General features: G+C 35.2%; 1 protein-coding gene across 8 annotated transcripts; it reads right to left on the bottom strand.

Moving 5' to 3' along the window:
• Window positions 1–1403: 1403 nt before the first annotated feature.
• Window positions 1404–20448, bottom strand: LOC135089994 (mitochondrial fission regulator 2-like). 8 transcript variants are annotated; one of them, XR_010261726.1, is made up of 8 exons: window positions 20322–20377; window positions 17742–17884; window positions 17269–17487; window positions 16215–16328; window positions 11572–12183; window positions 8585–8915; window positions 5734–5913; window positions 1404–2053 (listed from the first exon to the last, which is right to left on the bottom strand). XR_010261726.1 is itself a non-coding variant. In XM_063986208.1 (8 exons), exons 2-7 carry the CDS (start codon window positions 17834–17836, stop codon window positions 7943–7945), a joined length of 1431 nt encoding a protein of 476 aa, XP_063842278.1. In that variant the 5' UTR covers window positions 17837–17884; window positions 20322–20378; the 3' UTR covers window positions 2997–5913; window positions 7941–7942. The 8 variants fall into 8 exon arrangements, 7 of the variants coding, with proteins under 7 accessions (XP_063842278.1, XP_063842264.1, XP_063842312.1 ...); XM_063986208.1 differs by lacking the exon at window positions 1404–2053 and adding an exon at window positions 7941–8002 and having other exon boundaries at window positions 2997–5913; window positions 20322–20378; XM_063986194.1 differs by lacking the exon at window positions 1404–2053 and having other exon boundaries at window positions 2997–5913.
• Between the last annotated feature and the right edge of the window lie 389 nt (window positions 20449–20837).

Here is a 20837-nt window from a genome sequence, read left to right as displayed (position 1 = left end):
GAGAGAGAGAGAGACTATAATTAGTAAAATAATTACATGCTTACTAATAATTATATAGTAATATGAAGTGGAGGTTTTTAGTTTGATCAGATCTTGCATAAAGCTACTTGAAGCTCTTTGCCTACATGATAATAATCATTATTAAAACAGCAGGAGTATTAAGTGTTGACACCATCACTACTATGATTAAGAGAAACTTGTGCATCAAGTGCACAAGAAAATTAATGATAAAAAGGTGAAGCTGAACATATGTATATGGAGTGACAGGAATGGTATTATACAAACACACAATGACAACTTCAACAAAGTAAGTGACAGGACTGTATAATCCTTCCCAGGTGTCCAGTCGTGCAGAAAGAGTACTGAGAAATCAAGAAAGACAAGGAAACTTGAGGAACATGAAGGCAGAAACATATCCATGTTGAGAGAGCACGGAATAGAAGAAAAGATGTAACAAAGCTGCATTAAAATAGAATAATTTATAGTTTTTTTTTTCAAATCAAGGTTCTTGCTCTATATTATTTGTGCTGAAGATGCAAAGTTAGAAAGGTTAGCTACTTTCCTCTCCTTGATCATCATGACTCAAAGGAAGAGTAGGTAATTTAAAATGCTGATCTGGATGTTGTTTACTGAAACCTTCTCTTTCTTTTAAGTTTGGTATCAGTGAATTTTTGTTTTTATTCAAAAGGAAGAATGAAGATAAAATGCAATAGCATGCACCTCTGTAGGATGCTTAAATTCAATGGCATGCATATTTTTATGACCTCTAAAGTCAACAGCATCTCTCTAATACATTTAAATTCAACGAAATGTATGGTATAACTTTTCGAGACCCCAAAAATGAATGCCACGTATTGGAGAACTCATGTGTTTCCCACTCAATAATTCTTATTAAATTTAGATGAACTAACATGTACATTATTTTAAACAGCCTATTAAGATGCAAAGGCATTGGAAGAACATAATAGTGTGGGGCTCATAAATACTATAATACAACTGTTATCACTCAGCCACCAAAGAAGTGGTTTCCATGGTAACTCCTCAGATCACAGATCATGCTAGGAATGTGTAAGATATTGGAAATTTTATTTCTTACAATCTACTTACACTAGAACTGCTACTTGCAAGAATGATAAGAGAAATGTCATGCCTTTAGTTACCAAACACCACACTCATTCACCATCTTGTCCAACAATGCTTCTGATTTTCAAACAAAGGAAACTGGCTCTGGCATTACATGAGTGATGTGATACAATGTTAACAGTGCTCAACACAGTCTTTTCATATTACATGCTAAAATCCTGAACTGCACCAAAATTACTATTTTACACACCATCACCCATCATAAAAAAAAAAAAAAAAAAAAAATATATATATATATATATATATATATATGACACCCCATCTAAGCAACAAGGCCCATATTAACAAAGATTCTTAACTACAGAAGTTTGACTTAGACCAACTTTTATGCTTAAAGTTGTGCTTAACTTCCCAAGTTGTGCTTAGTCTAGGTCTTAAATTTAAGACAGGTCTGGAGTCTCCTTAACTTTAAGTTTCGCGAAGACTAAGTTAACCAAACAAAGATGGCTGACTGTTGAGCCTGAGCCCGCCACCTCAAGAATTATCAGCCCCGTAAGGATGTTCTCGATGACCCGAGTGACTCTGAACTGTTAGACATATATAGAATAAAACTGCAAGTGTTATTTGTGACATATTTGGTGGGAGATGCCTTGGAGAGCCCCACAGGAAGGAATGATGCACTGATGCTAATAATTAAAGTAATGATTATTTAGCAATAGTTATTTAGCCAATGGAAAATGCAATTTTGCAGCAATGATGACCTTGGATCTCTATATGTCCTGTTGTAGGGGTGTCTCATTTACCTTCTTAGTAAGAGAGCCCCATGCAGCTTTTCTGTGCTGCTGAATGAGGGAAACCCTTCAGGCTACAACTTTCCTCATATACTGACTGGATAAGGTAGGAAAGTCTTGGTCCAGCTGGGTTTCCTCTATTGGCCTTTTCAGCCTTAGGGGTCATCATCTCCTCCATACTAAAGAAAAAGGATAGAGAAGGAGGTGATGCTGAATGGGAGTGACAGGGCAACACTGGCTCAAGAATGTAAACACTGATAAAATACACACACTTTGTGCTGGATCTAATTTGCTTGTTAATAAACACAAATTTATACATTCATATCCTTACAAAATCGATGATGAATTATCATTTTTTTTTGTTATTTAGTCCAAAAAATGTAAAAAGAATGCACTATTAGCTCAAAATTGAGAAATATAAGATTTTAATGTTTTGCTCTTTCACCATTTCATACTGGGACTTATGAGTTTGGCTCAGCACAAGTTTAAGACCGCTTGAGGGATAAGCACAAGTCTAAGCAGAAGGCCAAGATGAACTCTGAGAATCTTTGTTAATATGGCCCCAGGCTTTTCATTACAGCATAGTTCAATGTATTTACAAAATTTACATCAGTCTGCACATATGAGCAAGTATTTTAATTTTGCTGCCATAGATAAGACACAAACACATTACTACCAAATGAAAAAAAAAGGAAACATCATTTCCAATCTATATAAAACATTTTTTGCAAAAATGCTGCCTACAGAAGACCAGGTAGCTGCAACTTGTAATACATTTCATGGAATGTCAATAAATGCAACCACTTGTAAATCCAGTATACCATTAGTCAGCCCTGTTTTATTAATCACATACTTTGTACACATAAACACACACACACACACACACACACACACACACACACACACATATATATATATATATATATATATATATATATATATATATATATATATATATATATATATATATATATATATATATATATATATATATATATATATATATATATATATATATATATATATATATTAGCTAATCTCCTTCATTGGCAAGATGTCCACACTAACTAGGTAGAGGTTCTTGATGACTGTAGTCATAATTTTAATATTTAAAGATAAAGATCATTTAGTGTCTGCTGACACTATATTTGGGGAAAGAAAGATTCTAGAACTTCTTACATTGTTACATAGTTAATTAACTGAATGATGCAGTAGACAGAAAAAAATTACTAACACATATGTAGAAGGTTCTTAATACATTTATATGTTTGATCTTGTTACTCAAAAAACAAAAAAATCTGTGAATTTGTATAATGTACAAAAACTGAAAACCTAAAAACCCAAAAATGGAAGAATTGCTGAGACATGCAGAGTTACAAGAAGCATGTGTGTGTGTGTGTGTGTGTGTGTGTGTGTGTGTGTGTGTGTGTGTGTGTGTGTGTGTGTGTGTGTGTGTTTGTTGAAGGTGCATAATTTGCATGTAAATAATGTATTCAGAATGTCATCCTAAAATATTTCTTCAAACAGGTGTTGTTTAAGAATAAAAAAAAAAAATAAATAAATAAATAAATGAATAAACAAAAATTACCAATGAAGAGTAATATACTGTTGAAAAGCAGCACAATCTAAATATCCTACAGACTAGACATATTATTTCTATAAAAACTTAATGAAAGAAGTTTTCATCATAATGGGAGAAGTAATAAAAACATAAATAAATACATAAAATTCTTAAGATCAGTAGTTACTTGGTTTGCTACCGCACTGAATCATCCTCAAGTATTATAAAGGCAATATCATTTTGACATGAACAGTTGAAGCATAATGGTATTCTCTGAAAAAAAAAAAAAAAAAAAAAAAAAAATTCCACCAATGACAAGGAAATTACTTGGGTTCTAATCATGGAAAATAAAATCATAAAAGTAAACCTATAAGACAATACATACCTATTTACCATAAGACTACATTCACATACAGCCAGAAAATATTTTACCTAACATTTAGATAATATGAGAAGGCATCTGCACAATATTACTTGACATGGAATGAAAGAAATATCAAGTTTGTAGTCAATGCAATAGTTAGTTTGAAAATACATACCTTTGTGCAATACAGTTTTATATTATCATCACAATGAATTGCATATTATTCTTGTGAAAAAAAATAAAGCAAAAGCAACTCACATACGTAACAGCTTCATCTTTAAGTTTGGACTAGGTTATGTTTAGGTATTCAAGATGTATAGCAAAGAGCCTATTTAGCACCTAAAAATTAACAATACAAGATTCAACTTGTACCAAACAAGTTATTATAAATACCCAATAGATATAGGTCCATTTCTTAACTCTAAAACTGGTAGTTATTATAATTTTGTGTTTTGTGAACCAAGGCTAACATTCTGTTTTGTATGAACATTAGCACCCATCTCTCTCTCTCTCTCTCTCTCTCTCTCTCTCTCTCTCTCTCTCTCTCTCTCTCTCTCTCTCTCTCTCTCTCTCTCTCAAAAAAAACAGTCACTTCCACTCCAAGTAATGCACACCATACTGAACATTCTAGTGCTGCTAACTGCATGCTCTCATCCTATCAAGATCTGTGTTAAGGCATCTCAAGTTCTTCTCTTACTTGTGGTTTATGAAATTACTGTAACCATTTCTACTAAATGATATGGGTTTTATGTTAATACAGTGGAACCTCAGTTACTGAATGCTTCCCTTTTCAAACAATCTTTTTTTTTTTTAAATTCTGAACTCATTATTGCTTAGGTTGCGGTACAATAATTGGTTCTAGTATAAAGTTACTTGATTTCAAATATTAAAACAAATCAAAAGCTGCCATTTATTACTAATTTATAGTTTCTATAAATATCTACTTTGTTTTTATATATTTGGGGGAGAGACACAGTGTTAGGACAATAATTCAATCTTTGAAATAAGGTAAATGTGATCCTGTTGAAAAGCCTCGATGTAAACAAACAGTTTTCAACATTTTCAGAAAGTAATCCTGAGCCACCTGTGGCTCTCTCGATGACCCACAATGCCATCATTACTGCACAACTGTATTTCTTCAGTAGCTTTTCCCAGCAGCAAGATGTCTGAGTGTTATGATCACCTTAATTTTGGCAGTAAGTGGGTTGCTCCTCTCTGTGATTTAATGAGGCTTCCCTCACTAAATCAGTCTAAACCATATCTTCTGATGAGTTCTGTCACTAAGTTCATTCATTACATCCTTTCTGGATAAATAATTTTTGTGAGCTGGAGATGTTCTGAAGCAGCCATCTTGGCTGTGGGAGGGTCTGTCATAAGCTGCTAAGACAGTGTAGACTAGTGTCTGGGAATGGATCAATCCATTTTATATTGATTTCCATGGGGAATAGTTTCAGTTTTCGAACAGCTCGGATTCTGACTGGTATTCAGGAACTAATTAAGTTTGAGAACCAAGGTTCCACTGTATACTACATAATTTGAGTTTTATATTGAGAAAATTACTAGTGAAATACATGATATTAAATGTGATCCCAAGGATCTCAGACATGAAAGTTAATATACAGTAATAATTCACAGATTGACAAACTCAGAATATGCCAAGGAGTCTTAGGCAGGTACAAGTTGGCACTATTAAAAGTTGGTTAGTCCACCAGAATAAAACACTGTAAGGCTGTACTTCCAAAGTGCACTAACTTTATCTGTATCTTTTATTGAATCTTTAGACAGATAAAGCTATGCCGCTTTCCTCAACTCTACTGATTTTCTTATAAAAAAGGCTTCTTTACTAAAATTAAATGCTTCTTTGGACTGTTAGTTATATATATATATATATATATATATACATTCCTAAGAGAAAAGCAAAAAAGTACACTTACCACATTCTTTCAAATAAAAGGTGTTCTTACATGCTTCTATAAACTATAAATGCATTCTCCAGGTGGTAAGATATGGGTTACCCCTCAGCGAGAAAGGTCTGAAGCCTCACTGCTGGGGCTCACACTATCCCGTGACTCAGGAGGGCGTGGCACACGCTTCTTGAGGAGGTGCTGTCCAAACTGACAAAAAAATAAATAAAATAAATAAATAAATAAAATATATATATATTAGCTTGAAAAATTTAGGTTTAAGAAAGAGATAGGATGAAATTGGTTCTCAAGTAAAATTATTTCCTGATTTAATCTATTCACTTATGATGATGATGCTTCTTCAAAATTACCTTCAACAGCACAGTCTCAACTTTTCCTGTCCATACATGTTATCACATGCAGTAATTACATTAATCTTCATTCTCTCTCCCTCTTTCTGAATTGTACCAATATTTTGTCTCTAAGCAGGTAGTCTTATGCCCTAGTCATCTGCCCTAATCTGCATTGCCCTATGCTTTGACTATAATGTTCCAGTCCAAGTGACTTAATCATTTCAGTAGATTGCATTAACTATTACTATCCCAAAACTTATTCTTACATCCCTACTGGATATACATACCACACTTTCTTTAATTTGCTTTCACCATTCATTTTATTCATTCTCTGCATTCCATTACTTATACCCTACACCTGTGACTGTCATTCCAAGTCCAGGTCTCAACTGTGCCTACATGTAGAATTAGAACTACTCTGTTACCATGACAATACTTTAAGGTCTATTAAAATCAGTACAGAGGAGAATAAAAGGATACAGGGGATGAAGAGTATTCTTTACGAGGCGAGACTGAAGCTGTTAAATTTACATTCTTTAGAGAGACGTAGGTTAAGAGGGGACCTGATAGAAGTCTAAGTGGAATAAGGGTTATAACAAGGGGGATGCAAGCAAAATTCTTAGGATCAGCAACCAGGATAGAACAAGAAATAATGGGTTTAAGCTTGAAAAATTTAGGTTTAAGAAAGAGATAGGAAGAAATTGGTTTTCAAATAGAGAGGTAGATGAGTGGAACAGACTCAGTAATCATGTCATTAGTGCTAAGACATTAGGGAGCTTTAAGAGAAGATTAGATGGGTTTTATGGATGGGGTTGATAGATGGAAATAGATAGGTATATTTCATACAGGGACTGCCACATGTAAGCCTGGTCACTTCTTGCAGCTTCCCTTATTTCTTATGTTCTTATGTAATGTTCTTTTCTCATAACATCTAGTACAATACATTGAGCACTTGGTGTCTTTGTCTATCTCACTTTCAGCAATGGGGTAAAATTCTAGGATACAACTACATAACACTATTTTACACAAAGTGGATGAAACGTACTATAAATCCTATGATTTCAGAAATTCACACTTCATTAAAATTTATCAGCAGAATATTACATTTCAAGAAGCAAAGTGCACTAGGAACAGTAATTGCTTAATGGGATGTACCTTTCTTACTCCAAAATTACATGACCCTTGTGAGCTGCTCCAAGCTATGTTGTCTATTATTCTCCAAAACGCACTGAACACATTATTGCTATATATGAGTGCCAAGAGCAATAACGACTAACTTTTCTTCCTTGTCTTCCTCCCACTCTTCCATGTTTGCCCAAATTGCCCAAGATAGAACTAGATACTTAGATACCTTAATTTTGAACACTAGCTATCCTTTCAGCCTTATCTTACATTGCCTTTGGGACTCACTTCTCACTCCAAATAGTTAACTAAACTATTTACACACTTAATTTCAGTTAATCTAATAAAGCATTATAATCCAATCAACAAATCACTTAAATAATCCCAGGTTTTGAACATTCACAAATAATATAGAATGTGGGATGAGAGAGAGTCTTGATGTGGACTTGCAGTTTTGATGCCTATAAAAGACAGAATAAAAAAGTTGAGACTAGCTCCATAACACACCAACAGATGCCAATACAAGGATGCATGTGATTTAAGAGTACAAGAGCAGTGACTTGTTAATAAAAACTGTCAGAAAAATATAAAGGGTATTGTTGTTGTTTGTGTGTCACAGTGAACAGTGAAGGCAATTTTCACAACTGATTTGAAAATGGACAACACTACTGCAATGTTCATGCCCAGGCTTCTGATCCCTGAATAGGAGCATCAAGCCAAAGTTTGCCATAAGCTCTGTCTATGTGGCCTGTGCAATCCAACCTTCATGCTGAGACTTGGATGTACAGGCCCCATGTAACTTCTTCCCCTTCCCAAGGATGAATCTGCAGGTGAAGAGGTGTCACTTTTAACACCTTTGAGGAGATTCATTGTGAATTGCAGGTGCTTGACATACATTTTAAGAAGTGTGTCAGTGACAGAGAACAATACTTCAAGAATGTATTTCAGCAACAGTAACAACACAGGAAGCACTGTATCATGGGTCAAGGGGATCATTTTGAGGGGGATGGGACCCAAACCTAAAGCAGGCAGTACTTTGTGGTGTGTGTGTGTGTGTGTGTGTGTGTGTGTGTGTGTGTGTGTGTGTGTGTGTGTGTGTGTGTGTGTGTGTGTGTGTGTGTGTGTGTGTATGTATGTATATATATATATATATATATATATATATATATATATATATATATATATATATATATATATATATATATATATATATATATATATATATATATATATATATACCTAGCCTCAGAACTTTTTTTATATCATCTTGTATAATTATATTAAAGGGAATTGCTGATTTCAACTCCAGTCATCCTAACCACCACCATGTAATATGTGGAGAAAAAGATTACTAATGATGCTGACTGAGTAGTCACCAAGAAATATAATGTTGCTTTTGACCTTACAATGGGAGATGCAGGTTTTTCTTCCTTCACTGGATCAGGTCTGCTTACTCGAGGAGATTTTTTCAACATTTTCAAGAAATTCTGAGCTGGAACTTCTTCTTCCTGAAGCAGTTTTCGCTTTGGGACATCCACCACCTGCTTCTTTCGGCTGGTCTTTGGTGTTGTCTCTGGTGAGGAGTTGAACTCATTGTTATCTTCGCAGACTTCCTTCTCAGGGGAGTCTTCATGCATCTTGGCAAAGCGTTTCTTTAAGGCTGCAGCAATAATGGCAGCAGTGTCCCCTGGAGTAGGAGACCTTGCCCTTGATCGAACTGGTGTGCCTCCAGGAGATCTGGAAATATGACAAATCAAAGACAGTCTTTAAAAGTTAGTCTTATATGCAAATGTTCCAACTGTATGTACCATATGTATATACACACACACACATATTTGTGTGTGTGTGTGTGTGTGTGTGTGTGTGCTCAAATGAATAATTACTAATACAAATTCTTCATAAAAAAAATTTTATCATAATTTCTATAACTGAAATAGCTTGAGTCTCCTCCTTCAAACATGCCTTTTACATTCATGGACTTTATCTTTAAGACTGCTTTTTATGTAAGATGTGACATATTCTACACTCGGGAATCATGAGGTGAATGGGTTTAAGTATCTAATGTAAATGTGGATGCATACCATGAGAAAAGACAGGAACCTGACGAAAAAGTAAAGTAAGAGTCTTTAGGATGCATGAAAGGAGGTAGTAGACATCTGGCAAAATTATTACTCCCAGTCAGGTTTGTGGCAATGGATCACACAAAACTACATGCATCTGATTACATGCCCATCCTTCACTCAAAATTCCAAATTAAATATGGCGACTCCCCATCTGGGGAGGGGACCACAAATGTCCTCAGGTCGGACTGCTCTTCTGGTATTGACCCTAAGTGTCTTGACACCCCCTCAACTTTTTCTTCATTAACTTCTGCAACTTTTGTTGCCTTAAATCCAATTTTCAATCTATAGAACACCACCTATCCTCTACTAAGCCTCCTCTTTTCCTCACTGAAACACAGGTGTCTAAGGTAACGACAGTATTTCCTTTTCTGTTCCCTCCTACTTTCTCTATCATCATTTTCAATCCAAAGCTGGATGTTGCTCTTGTGCTGATACTCTTGAATAACAGCACTTCCTTTTCTCTTCCCTCCTACTTTCTCTATCCTCATTTTCAATCCAAAGCTGGATGTTGCATCTATGTGTGTAACAACTTAGCTTGCTCTCATGCCCACACTCTTGAATCTTCTGAATTTTCCACTGTCTGGCTACAACTAAAGAATCACTCTCAAACTAAATCAATCTGTGCTGTATACCTCTCACTTATTACAAAAAATTCTTTGACTACTTAAATTCCAAAGTGGAGCACATTCTGACTCTCTTCCCTTTTGTGGAATCTCCATTCTTGGAGACTCCAATGTTCACAACCACCTTTGGCTTTCCTTTCCCTTCACTGACCATCCTAGTGAACTAGTATTTAACTTTGCTATCCTCCACGACCTAGGGAGAATTGGTGCAACATCCTACTCATATTCCTGACTGTCTTGGAGATATGCCCAACATTCTTGACCTTTTCCTAACCTCTAATCCGTCTGCTTATGCTGTCACCCTATCTTCTCCATTGGGCTCTTCTGACCACAACCTCATATCTGTATCTTGTTCCATCGCTCCAATCCCTCCTCAGGATCTTCAAAAGTGGAGGTGCCTCTGGCAAGTATCCTGACAAGTATCCTGATGCATGGCGTGAAGTGAGGATGTGGAAGGATAAAATGGAAGGCAACTCCACCCTTAAAGAAGTTAAATTAGATAATAGTAAGAATGTATGGAGTGGCACTAAGAATACTTACCTTATAGTAATATCCTTGGTAGGAAGAAAAAACAAAGATAGCATATTAAATTCTAAGAGGCAATAATACAAACACACATACATATAATATAATATAATATACATTATATTATATATATATATATATATATATATATATATATATATATATATATATATATATATATATATATATATATATATATATATATATATATATATATATATATATATATATATATATATATATATATATATATATATATATATATATATATATATATATATATATATATATATATATATATATATATACTCGTATATATATATATACACACACACACACACACACACACACACACACACACACACACACACACACACACACACACACACACACACACATACACACACACACACAGGGTGTAACATGAGTTTCTGCACATACTGGCAGAAGTGAATGTGTAAGTCTAAAATATTCTATGCAGATATGCATTTTGTGGCATTGTTTAGTCAAGGTATGAAATTCAAGTGTTTACCGGCAACAGATGCAATGGCAGGGCTGGGCAGGAAACCATGACGGAAAAAAAATATTTCCACACATTCCACATTACTTTAAGTTATGCAATACAATCCAAATGTATTCATTGTCACTGTCTCGAAAGGAAACCATGTGATCTGCCTAACAATCAGGTGATTTGGTGCTAGCCTCACTCCTTTCTACTTCCTGCCCAAGCAAGCATGGTGCCATGCAGCTTATTATTTTATTTGTTGTTTATTACATCAATACTATCATTGTGTAATGTTTATCGGCAATCAATACTGGTCTGTTGTTGTCATGCATCTTGTCATGGTATACTGTAAAGCTCCAAAACTTGTAGAAATCATGACTGAATTATTCACAATTTCAGATCACTGCCATGGATACCCGCCTTAATCAGCCATTGTATCCATTGCCAGGCCACATGAATTTCATGCCATGGTTAAAGAAGGCCTCAAAATGCATATGTGCATAGAACATTTTCCACTTAGAATAATCTGTACTTTCACCTCTGGCAATATCCGCAGAAACTCGTGTTACACCCTGTACATGTCAGAAACTAATGAATAGTGTGTTAGATGACCTTACCTTGACACTTTTTTTAGCTTGACTTGATTGAGGCCCTTGAGTACATCAATCATGGACACTCCCATGGAACTGCTCGTGGTTTTACTAACTGGGACATCCAAGGGTGCAACATGCTTATTGATATCACCTTTCTTTTGAGCAATTAGGTCAGAGAATGAGGATTTCCTGGAGTCTTGACCATTTGACAATGGTAGTACAGGTAGGGGAGGAGGTGGAGGAGGTGGAGGATGAGGACACCTGGAGGGTGCTAAGGGTGGTGGAGGTGGAGGTGGAGGAGGTGCCATGGAAGGGACTGGACTAGGTGGGGGTGTAGCAGGACGGTGTGTTTGATTCATCAAACCTGCAATCTGTTTTCGCAGTAGCAAAAGTTCTTCCTCCAAGGCAGATATTTTAGCCATAGCAGAGGGGTCAGTGAAGGGTGAGGCAGCATGGATAGTAGAGTGTTGCAGTCCAGCCTGGTAAAAGCTATTACCCAGAGTACCAGGCTCTTTAGGGTGATGTTGAGGGCCAATATCTGAGGCAATGCTGAAGGGTGTGGAGGATCGTGGAGTTTCTTCGCCATTGGGAAGTGTAAATAGATCAGGAACTGTTTCACATCTTGATAAAATAGGCCTGTCAATACAAAGTAAATATCAGCTGCCAAACAAACCAATTTACCTTCCTACAAAGCTAGTCACCATAAGGTTCATATTACCTGCCAAATACATCTGTTAAGTTTCCTTAAAACAATCACATAAGATGTCACAGAATACTCATTTTGGATAGAAAGATAGAGAAATAGATAGATAAATACATGGATAGATATATACAGTGCTTGTCACTGAAATTGTCACCAGGACTTCATTGACTGTACGAATTTTCAAAATACTCACTCTTGTTTTAGTTCAGTGCAGGTGCTTTAAGTAAAATTATCTGGCAACTCAGCCTCAGTGTCTGAGATGACGTACAGAGGTGGGAAAAAAATGACAGTTGCTTATCACAAGTGTCAAAGGGGGTGTACTTGCTGAACCTAACTTGACAATGGCTGGCTACAAGATGTTTAAGGGATGACATCATAGTCATCAAATCACTTCACTAAACTAAACATTCTATGCAGGCTATCTCAGAGCAGACTGATGTCAATGTCTGCCAAATCCAAAGATATATGAAGCGGATGGCAGAAGGAGGTAATAACACAATACCACAGAAGAAAAAATGGCCAGGAAAGACACAAAACTTCCCTTCGAACTCTGAGACTGATGTACCATAAACTTGAACGCAGTCCTCGAGTATTAGCCAGAAAAATAGAAGGAGAAAACCCAAGACTGCTAGGTGATGAGCTTGTGAGCACATCGTCTTGCCACATCCACAACAACCTCAGCTACCACAGCTTTGCAGCGCTGCACAAACCTGTGGTCTCTATTGCCCAGCAGGAGAAGAGGTTTACAAGACCTGGACCCTTGAGCAGTGTCATGATGTGCTGTGGAGCAATGAGGCAAGATTTTCAGTGACAGCCAGCAGTCAAAGTTGCGTGTACTGACGTCCTGGCAGTGACCCCCTTGACCCCTGCTACACTTCAGTGATTATCAAGTTCCTTGATTTGTTAATGGTGTGGGAGTGCTTCATTTATCATGGTGTGGGAAGCCTTTTAGTGCTACCCAAAAAACACCACAATGAATCAAGGGAACTACCTGGAACTTCTCTGTCAACATCTACCGGGAACTTTTGAGAGATGCTGCGCCACCACTTTCACGCAAGATGGAGCTCCCTGTCATACTGCCACATCAATAAGGCAGTGGCTCAGGGACTGCTGTGTGCCATTCTTTGATCACTGGCCTGCAAATTCTCCTGACCTGAACCCCATCAAGAATTTGTGGGCTATAACCAATAAAAAGTTACACAGCCACGACTCTGCTACAGTATCCAAGCCCCAAGCTACACTCCACCTTTTGGACAAGTTTTGCCCCTCAACATCTCATGGTGCTTGCTGACAGCCTTCCTGCATATTTAGAAGAGTGCAGGAAGGGTAAGGGGTTGCCCACAAAATGCTATTTGTAAAACCAATAATTTTTTTTTGGTGTATTATCCTGTTTATATTACCACATACAGCAGGAAAGTGGGTTGTGACATTTCCAATGAAGAGCACTGTAGACAGATAGATATATATATGAAGAGATGAAAGTTTGGGATATTAGAAGCAAGATAAATGCAATTTAAAAAGACCAGAAAGATGACAATTTTGTATTCTTGATTTAAATAAGATTGTGAGTTTCCTGTATTCATTAAAGCCATTACCATTGATGCCTCATAAAAGAGGAAAAAAATAGACATGTAAGTAAATGAATAAATAAATAAATAAAAAATAAATAAATAAATAAGTACACATGCACCTTGGCTTTTTATGGTCTAACTTTTGATTTTATTACTCTACAAGTGAGAGTGATATACATTCAGTAGAAACTACAATTAAATTTTCATCTTTTCTCAAGCTGGCAATATATGGATGCATCAAATTTTGCACTTAGTTTGCTCCATAAAAAGATGGTAGGACAAAATATGAAACTGCAAAAATTAGGTATTGATTCTAAAGGAATCAAAGAGAAAGCTGTTACTGGGTCAACCAGAAACTCATTTAATAGCACAAAGCAGGCCATACAGGCTCAGATCTGGCATACACAGTAACCAAATAATACAACATATTCTTAATCAGATTTTAGAGATGAAAAGTTTTGTCTTTTTTTTCACTAATTTCAGAGCTAAATAATTTCAAAACAAATTTTTTAACATTTCACAGATAAATTCTATCACTGAGTGTAGTTATTTCCAGAATCCAGTTAGGCAAATATGGGGAAAGAAATCAAAGTGAAAACAATCTTATATATATATATATATATATATATATATATATATATATATATATATATATATATATATATATATATATATATATATATATATATATATATATATATATATATATATATATATATATATATATATATATATATATATATATATATATATATATATATATTTTTTTTTTTTTTTATTTATTTATTTATTTTTTTTGTATTTTTCTTAAAAGTTATTTGTTGAAATCAGGTTAGACTCAGAAATTCTCAGTGTTGGGTCATCTGCTAAACTATAATACAGTGGAATCTCAGTTACTGAAAGCCTCCCTTTCCAAACAACTCAGTTTTCAAACAAAACTTTTAACTCATGATTGCTTCAGTTGCCATAATTTGGTTTTCAAAGTTACTTGACTTCAAATACTAAAAGGCAAAGCAAAAGCTGCCATTCATTACTAATTTATAGTTTCTATAAATATTTCCTTTATCTTTATATATTTGGAGGAGAGAGACAGTGAGTAAGACAGTTGTAAACAAACAAGGTTTGGCTCTCAGGAGTAATCCTGACCTTCCTGTGGCTCTCTCTATGACCCACAATGCCATCACTAGTGCACAACTGCATTTTCCCAGTAGCAAGCTGTCTAAGTGTTATGAATGCCTTCATTTTGGCAGTGAGTGGGTTGCTCTTTTCTGCGTCACTCCGTAAGGCTTCTCTCACTAGATCAGTGACAAAGAGAATACCTGCACAGTCTAAACAGTGTCTTCTGATGAGTTATGTGTCACTAAGTTCATTCAATACATCCTTTGTGGATAAATAATTTCTGAGCTGGAGCTGTTGTGGAGCAGCCACCTTAACAGACCACTAAGACATGATGGATGGGTATTTGGGAATGGATTAATCTATTTTACACTGATTTCTATGGGGAAAATAGTTTCAGTTTTCGAACATTTTGAATTTTAAATGGCATTCAGGAACGAATTCGAAAATATATTAAATATTAATTATATTAAAGTCAGTGACAAAAAAAATGCCAATTCTTTAGTAACAAGTTGTGGATTCCTTTAATACACAGGTTGTTATCATGGTTGTTTTGAAGAACTATGTACACAAAGAGAATTTAGATTCCAAGCTGCTATGATAGTTCAAATAATAGGAAGAGAGTAAGTCAAACTGATTCAGAAAGGGTGAAGGATTAGGGATCATGACTGTCTTGCATGAACAAGATTGACAGAATATGATGAAAGCACATGCAAAATCTTGTGCAGTGCAAATGCAAGAAAGGGATCTATGTAGTTAACAAGATGAGAAAAGTAGTAATAAAATATACATACATATATTTTAAAGTACACAATACAGTATATCATATATCATAAATTATACCATTTATATTTCATAACTGCCTTTGTTCATTGCAATTCTAACAACAGACTAAATGGAGAAAGCACATATACTGATTATTATTTTAGTTGTCCCCTGTATTCTGGAAAATTTTCTATGGTAGCTGTCAAAACTAGTACAACAAAAACTGTATTCTCTCACAAGGTAGTGATAATCACTTATTTCTATGAGGATGTAGATAATTTATTTTAAAAACTGACATATCTCTTGTTTCCATGACAGTGTACGTCATCTCTTTTAAGATCTGACAATGTAAATAAACAAATAAATAAATACATAAATAAATAAATAAATAAATATAAATAAATATAAATATATATATATATATATATATATATATATATATATATATATATATATATATATATATATATATATATATATATATATAAAATGAAAATAAGAAAAAAACTCACTTGAATCTGCTAACCCTTTCAGTATCTGCCAACCACTTGGGATTAATGGGGTCCTGGATCTGTGCTGAGCAGAGAGAGTCACAGGAGGTACTCAAGCTTCTGAGTGCCACATATCTGTCAAGAGGAAATGGTCAAACTTCTAAACAACCAGCCAAAGCAGTGACATATCAAACTTACCCTCAGGTTTTACATAAGGAAAAGAAGAAAAGTAAATAAATAAATAAATAAATAGATAAGTAAATAAAAATAAATAAATAAAATAAATAAATAAATAAATAAATAAATAAATAAATAAAAATAAAATAAATAAATAATTAATTAATTAACTTATTAATGTATCAAATATCAAATAAATTAAATAAATATCACTATTAATGAGTAATAACAACAACAACAACAACAACAAGAACAACAACAACAATAATAATAATAATTATAATTATTATTATTATTATCATTATTATTAGTAGTAATAATACCAGTACTAGCAGTAGTAGTAGTAGTAGTAGTAGTAGTAGTAGTAGTAGTAACAGAAGTAGTAGTAGTAGTAGTAGTAGTAGTAGTAGTAGTAGTAGTAGTAGTAGTAGTAGTAGTAGTAGTAGTAGTAGTAGTAATAAAAAGCTAAGTTAGATGATATCAAATCTTGATGTATATTATAAAAATTAAGATGAAAGTGAGAAACAAATTACCATATTAAAATAATAATACATGTATTTAGGATATAATAAGGCCAGAGTTTGATGTTTTGATCCTTCTCGGCTATCACATGGAAGAACACCAATAGACAAAATCTACAATCTACAGAAACTACAAAACTGTAAAACGGAGATATCACCTAGCAACTTATTTCATATATTTCTTATAACGAATGGAAACCATCAACAAGTGCATCTTTCTGTAAAACAATACTGACAAATTACTTTCATCACTATAATGATTATCATTGTGGTATTCTGATTTGTATTTATGTCTCTCTAAGCATCACTCTAATATATACATATACTTTTCATATTCTGTTCAAAATTCAAACCAACATAGCATGCTAATATTTTACCTCAAATAGGGCCGCTGAACAGGTTTGAGGGGAAGAACTGAGCCTACAACACGGACAATGGATTTCCTCCTGTGGGGTGAAGTGGCAGCCAGCTCCTGCTGAAGGTGAAGCACCAAGTGACCAAGGCCCAGAGTGTTGAGCAGCAGCCACACTCCATCACCAATATCCACCCACAGCTCCTCCCACACCCCAGCCAACACTGCCCTTAGGCCACTCATCCTGAAAATATTTTTATATCAAAAGACACTAAAGAATAGAAGTTTATACTGTATCTCTCTCTCTCTCTAAATTAACTCCATGAAATACAGGGTGTCCCATAAGTTTCCATACATATGGTTTTTTAACACTATTTTTTTCTATAATTATATCATTTTATTCATGAGGGTCTAACCCTAACTGAAGCTTACCCTAACCTAACTTAGCCTAAACCAATCTAGTGTGTTCAAGAGTGATTGGCAACTATTCTTCCTGACTTAGGAAATAATGCACAGGGTGCTGGCGGGCTGCAAGTGGGTGGTGATGCCTCGCATGTCTGGCAGTGAACACAGCTGCTGGACACCCCGGGCATTTCATTCTGCCACACCTCCACCTTTATGTTCCTCTGATTATCAACCTGCTGGGTGTATGAGCTATCTTGAGACGAAGGAAAAATAGGTGATGTCAAAATAATTTTTCCTAAGTATAGAAACTTATGGGGCACACTATATAATAAATTGGGAACATAACTCCCATAAGTGTGTGTATATATATATATATATATATATATATATATAACACTAAATCTTACCAGAACCATGCAAATAATGGAATTACTATTACATATACATTGTGTGGCCAAAAACATTTTCCATACAGAAAAGTATGATTTCTAAAAATTTTCCCATCATCTTTTCTTTTACAAGATTAAGTAAAAATTTCCTGTATTGTGAAAATGTTCTAAGTTTCTCTATCAAGATTACGGCACTTCAAAATAAATTCATTCCTGGATTCCTGTCTCTGGTAGCACATTGCATGTAAAATGCATTACCTTGTTTTGTCTAAAGTGTGCATTCCTTCCTCTCATATATCCCCTTAACATTTTGAGGCATGTCTGAGGAATACAGTGAGGGACAAAGCCCCACAACTGGAATGTTGAGTGCTGTCAGTTTTAGTTTTAGAAATGATCCTCACCATTCCAACTTAAGAGTCTCTTTGCATGGGTAGAATAGGAGCAGCATCCACAAGACAAATAACATTAATTACTTTAACCTCCAGATTAAATCCTTCTGAGTATTTTAACAATTTAAGAATCAACAGTAATTAAAATATTACTGTCTATGTATTGGTTTCCCTAGGTTGTAGAGAAAGAAGAGGAGGTGAAGTGTTGAGAACCCAGTCTCTAGCAGTGGGTAGGCCTCTATAAATTATAAATAACTACTGTTTTTATGTTTTACTTAAATAATTACTTTATTTTTATGGAAAATGATTTACCTAACTTAACCTTACATTAGCCCTCCAGGGACTCTGGGCTTTTCAGCTCACCTTTTATCAATGTAAAATACTGAACACTGAAATGCAGCACAACATGCACACCACACTTAAAACTGTCACACTGTCAACACCATGAACATTTACACTGCTTTTCAATTTACGCATAAACACTGCACTTTATGCTCCCACACAGCACTGCACTGAAGTTCATGCATTACACTTATGCACACTGTAAGCACAGTATTCCTTTGACCTGGACAAATGTGTTGCTGAGGCAGATGTGGATTCGGCAACACATCTAAAGTCACAAGCTGGCTGGCAGAGCAGGCAACAGCTCTCCTCAGATACTGGGACGACACAGCTGAATCACAGGTATCCATTGTATCTGGTTTGAGGGATTGTTGTTGTGCAGGGTAGGCAGCCAGCCAGCATTGGGAAATAATACACATGTAAACTCCAGTAGAAGTCAGTTATGTATTGACGGAAAATGAAGCCCATCCTGGTTAGGTAATGTTAAATTAGATTGGGCAAGAAATTTCCCCACTTGTCAAAACATGGTATATCATCCTTAGACTTTTCATGAATGTCCAAATTTGCCCTACTTTGGCTTCCTCCACCATAAAACCTTGCTCTCCATATCTCCCCCTCTCAAAAAACCCAATTCCATATAGGTCCCCAAGCTTGTTGGGGGAAAGGTGTGGTTGTGTAAGGAGTTACTGTAAATTTTTACCAGATTTTGTACAGTGTGGTATGGAGGATTCTATCAGTAGAGTAAGAATTGCCAAAAGTCTGGTCAACATTGCATCTACTGAGAGATGACAGAACTTATAGTTCCAATCATGCCCATATAAGTGGTCATTAATGATGTTATATTTGCCACTAGCCCAAGCTCTCTTGCAAAAACAATTACCCTTATACTCAACAGAATTGAGCAAAATACAATGTAATGTTTGGATTTTAATATAGCAGATACAACCGTACTGCTCTTCTGTTGCAAATAACATTTTCTGGGGATGTGAATACCATTTCTGCAAGAAAGTTCTGCTTCTCAATAACCACTGTCAATAATATTGAATAAATACTGAAAATGTGAAAATGCCTCACAGCTCATGTGTCTGCCTCTTCCACCCTTTGCCGTCACACACTTTATTGCTGCCTCTCAAACATTAGTTCCTCTATCCCTTGGTGGTAACGAGTATCAACAAGTATAAGAGGCGTACTACACGATCCCCAACCGTGAAATTCCAGGATTATCACGAAGACTCGTTGATAACCACACACCAATGAGTGTGGCCAGAACTTCTCCATTATAGACTGCAGTGGATAAAATATCACACGCACTTACTTGGGCGGTTATGTGTGCATGATATCTAGGTAAATGTAGTGGCTGCAGACCCATCCATGGCCCGATGGTGTGATGTGCGAGTCGACCCACTTCAACGGTCACCATTCCACACACACACACACACACATTGCCTTCACACTCACTATTTATTTCAAACGCTCGGTCATGTTTGCATGCAACACATATCACTTGTAACTTATTTTGTAGTAAAGCCATACAACACAGGTTCATTTCTTACTTGAATATGGAGAGGCGTTCATGTTTCCCGTCCCGTTACTTGTTGATGTTGATGTTATGACCGTCACCTATTGAAGCAGATCGTCCCTATTTCCTGATTGCAAACTGTTAAACTCACCACCGTTGCCTTTCACACACACACACACACACACACACACACACACACACACACACACATATATATATATATATATATATATATATATATATATATATATATATATATATATATATATATATATATATATATATATATATATATATATATATATATATATATATGAATAAAAATCAATGTTCCTAAAAAGAAAAAAAGGTAAGGACAGAGAGGAAAGCCAATTTATTTTCTCAGGTGTCTTGACACACACTCTCTCTCTCTCTCTCTCTCTCTCTCTCTCTCTCTCTCTTCAGCAATTCATGTCCTAAGCAAAAGGAAACAGGAAGAGAATTCGGAGTTTATTAGTAAAATATATGAAAGACTGAAGATACTGTTTGAATCTTACATTAGGAAGATGGA

Source organism: Scylla paramamosain, chromosome 3 (assembly GCF_035594125.1).
Source record: "Scylla paramamosain isolate STU-SP2022 chromosome 3, ASM3559412v1, whole genome shotgun sequence".
Lineage (NCBI taxonomy): Eukaryota > Metazoa > Arthropoda > Malacostraca > Decapoda > Portunidae > Scylla > Scylla paramamosain.
Note: the sequence above shows the minus strand (reverse complement) of the source record. Positions and strands in the feature narration are given on the sequence as shown.

Coding starts and splice junctions, on each gene's coding strand:
- LOC135089994 (XM_063986189.1), bottom strand. CDS start 17,836: ATGCCCGGGGTGTCCAGCAGCTGTGTTCACTGCCAGACATGCGAGGCA. Junction 17,488..17,741: donor CCCTGTGCATTATTTCCTAA/GTCAGGAAGAAT, acceptor AAATATTTTCAG/GATGAGTGGCCTAAGGGCAG. Junction 16,329..17,268: donor GTTCAGCGGCCCTATTTGAG/GTAAAATATTAG, acceptor TCCTCTTGACAG/ATATGTGGCACTCAGAAGCT.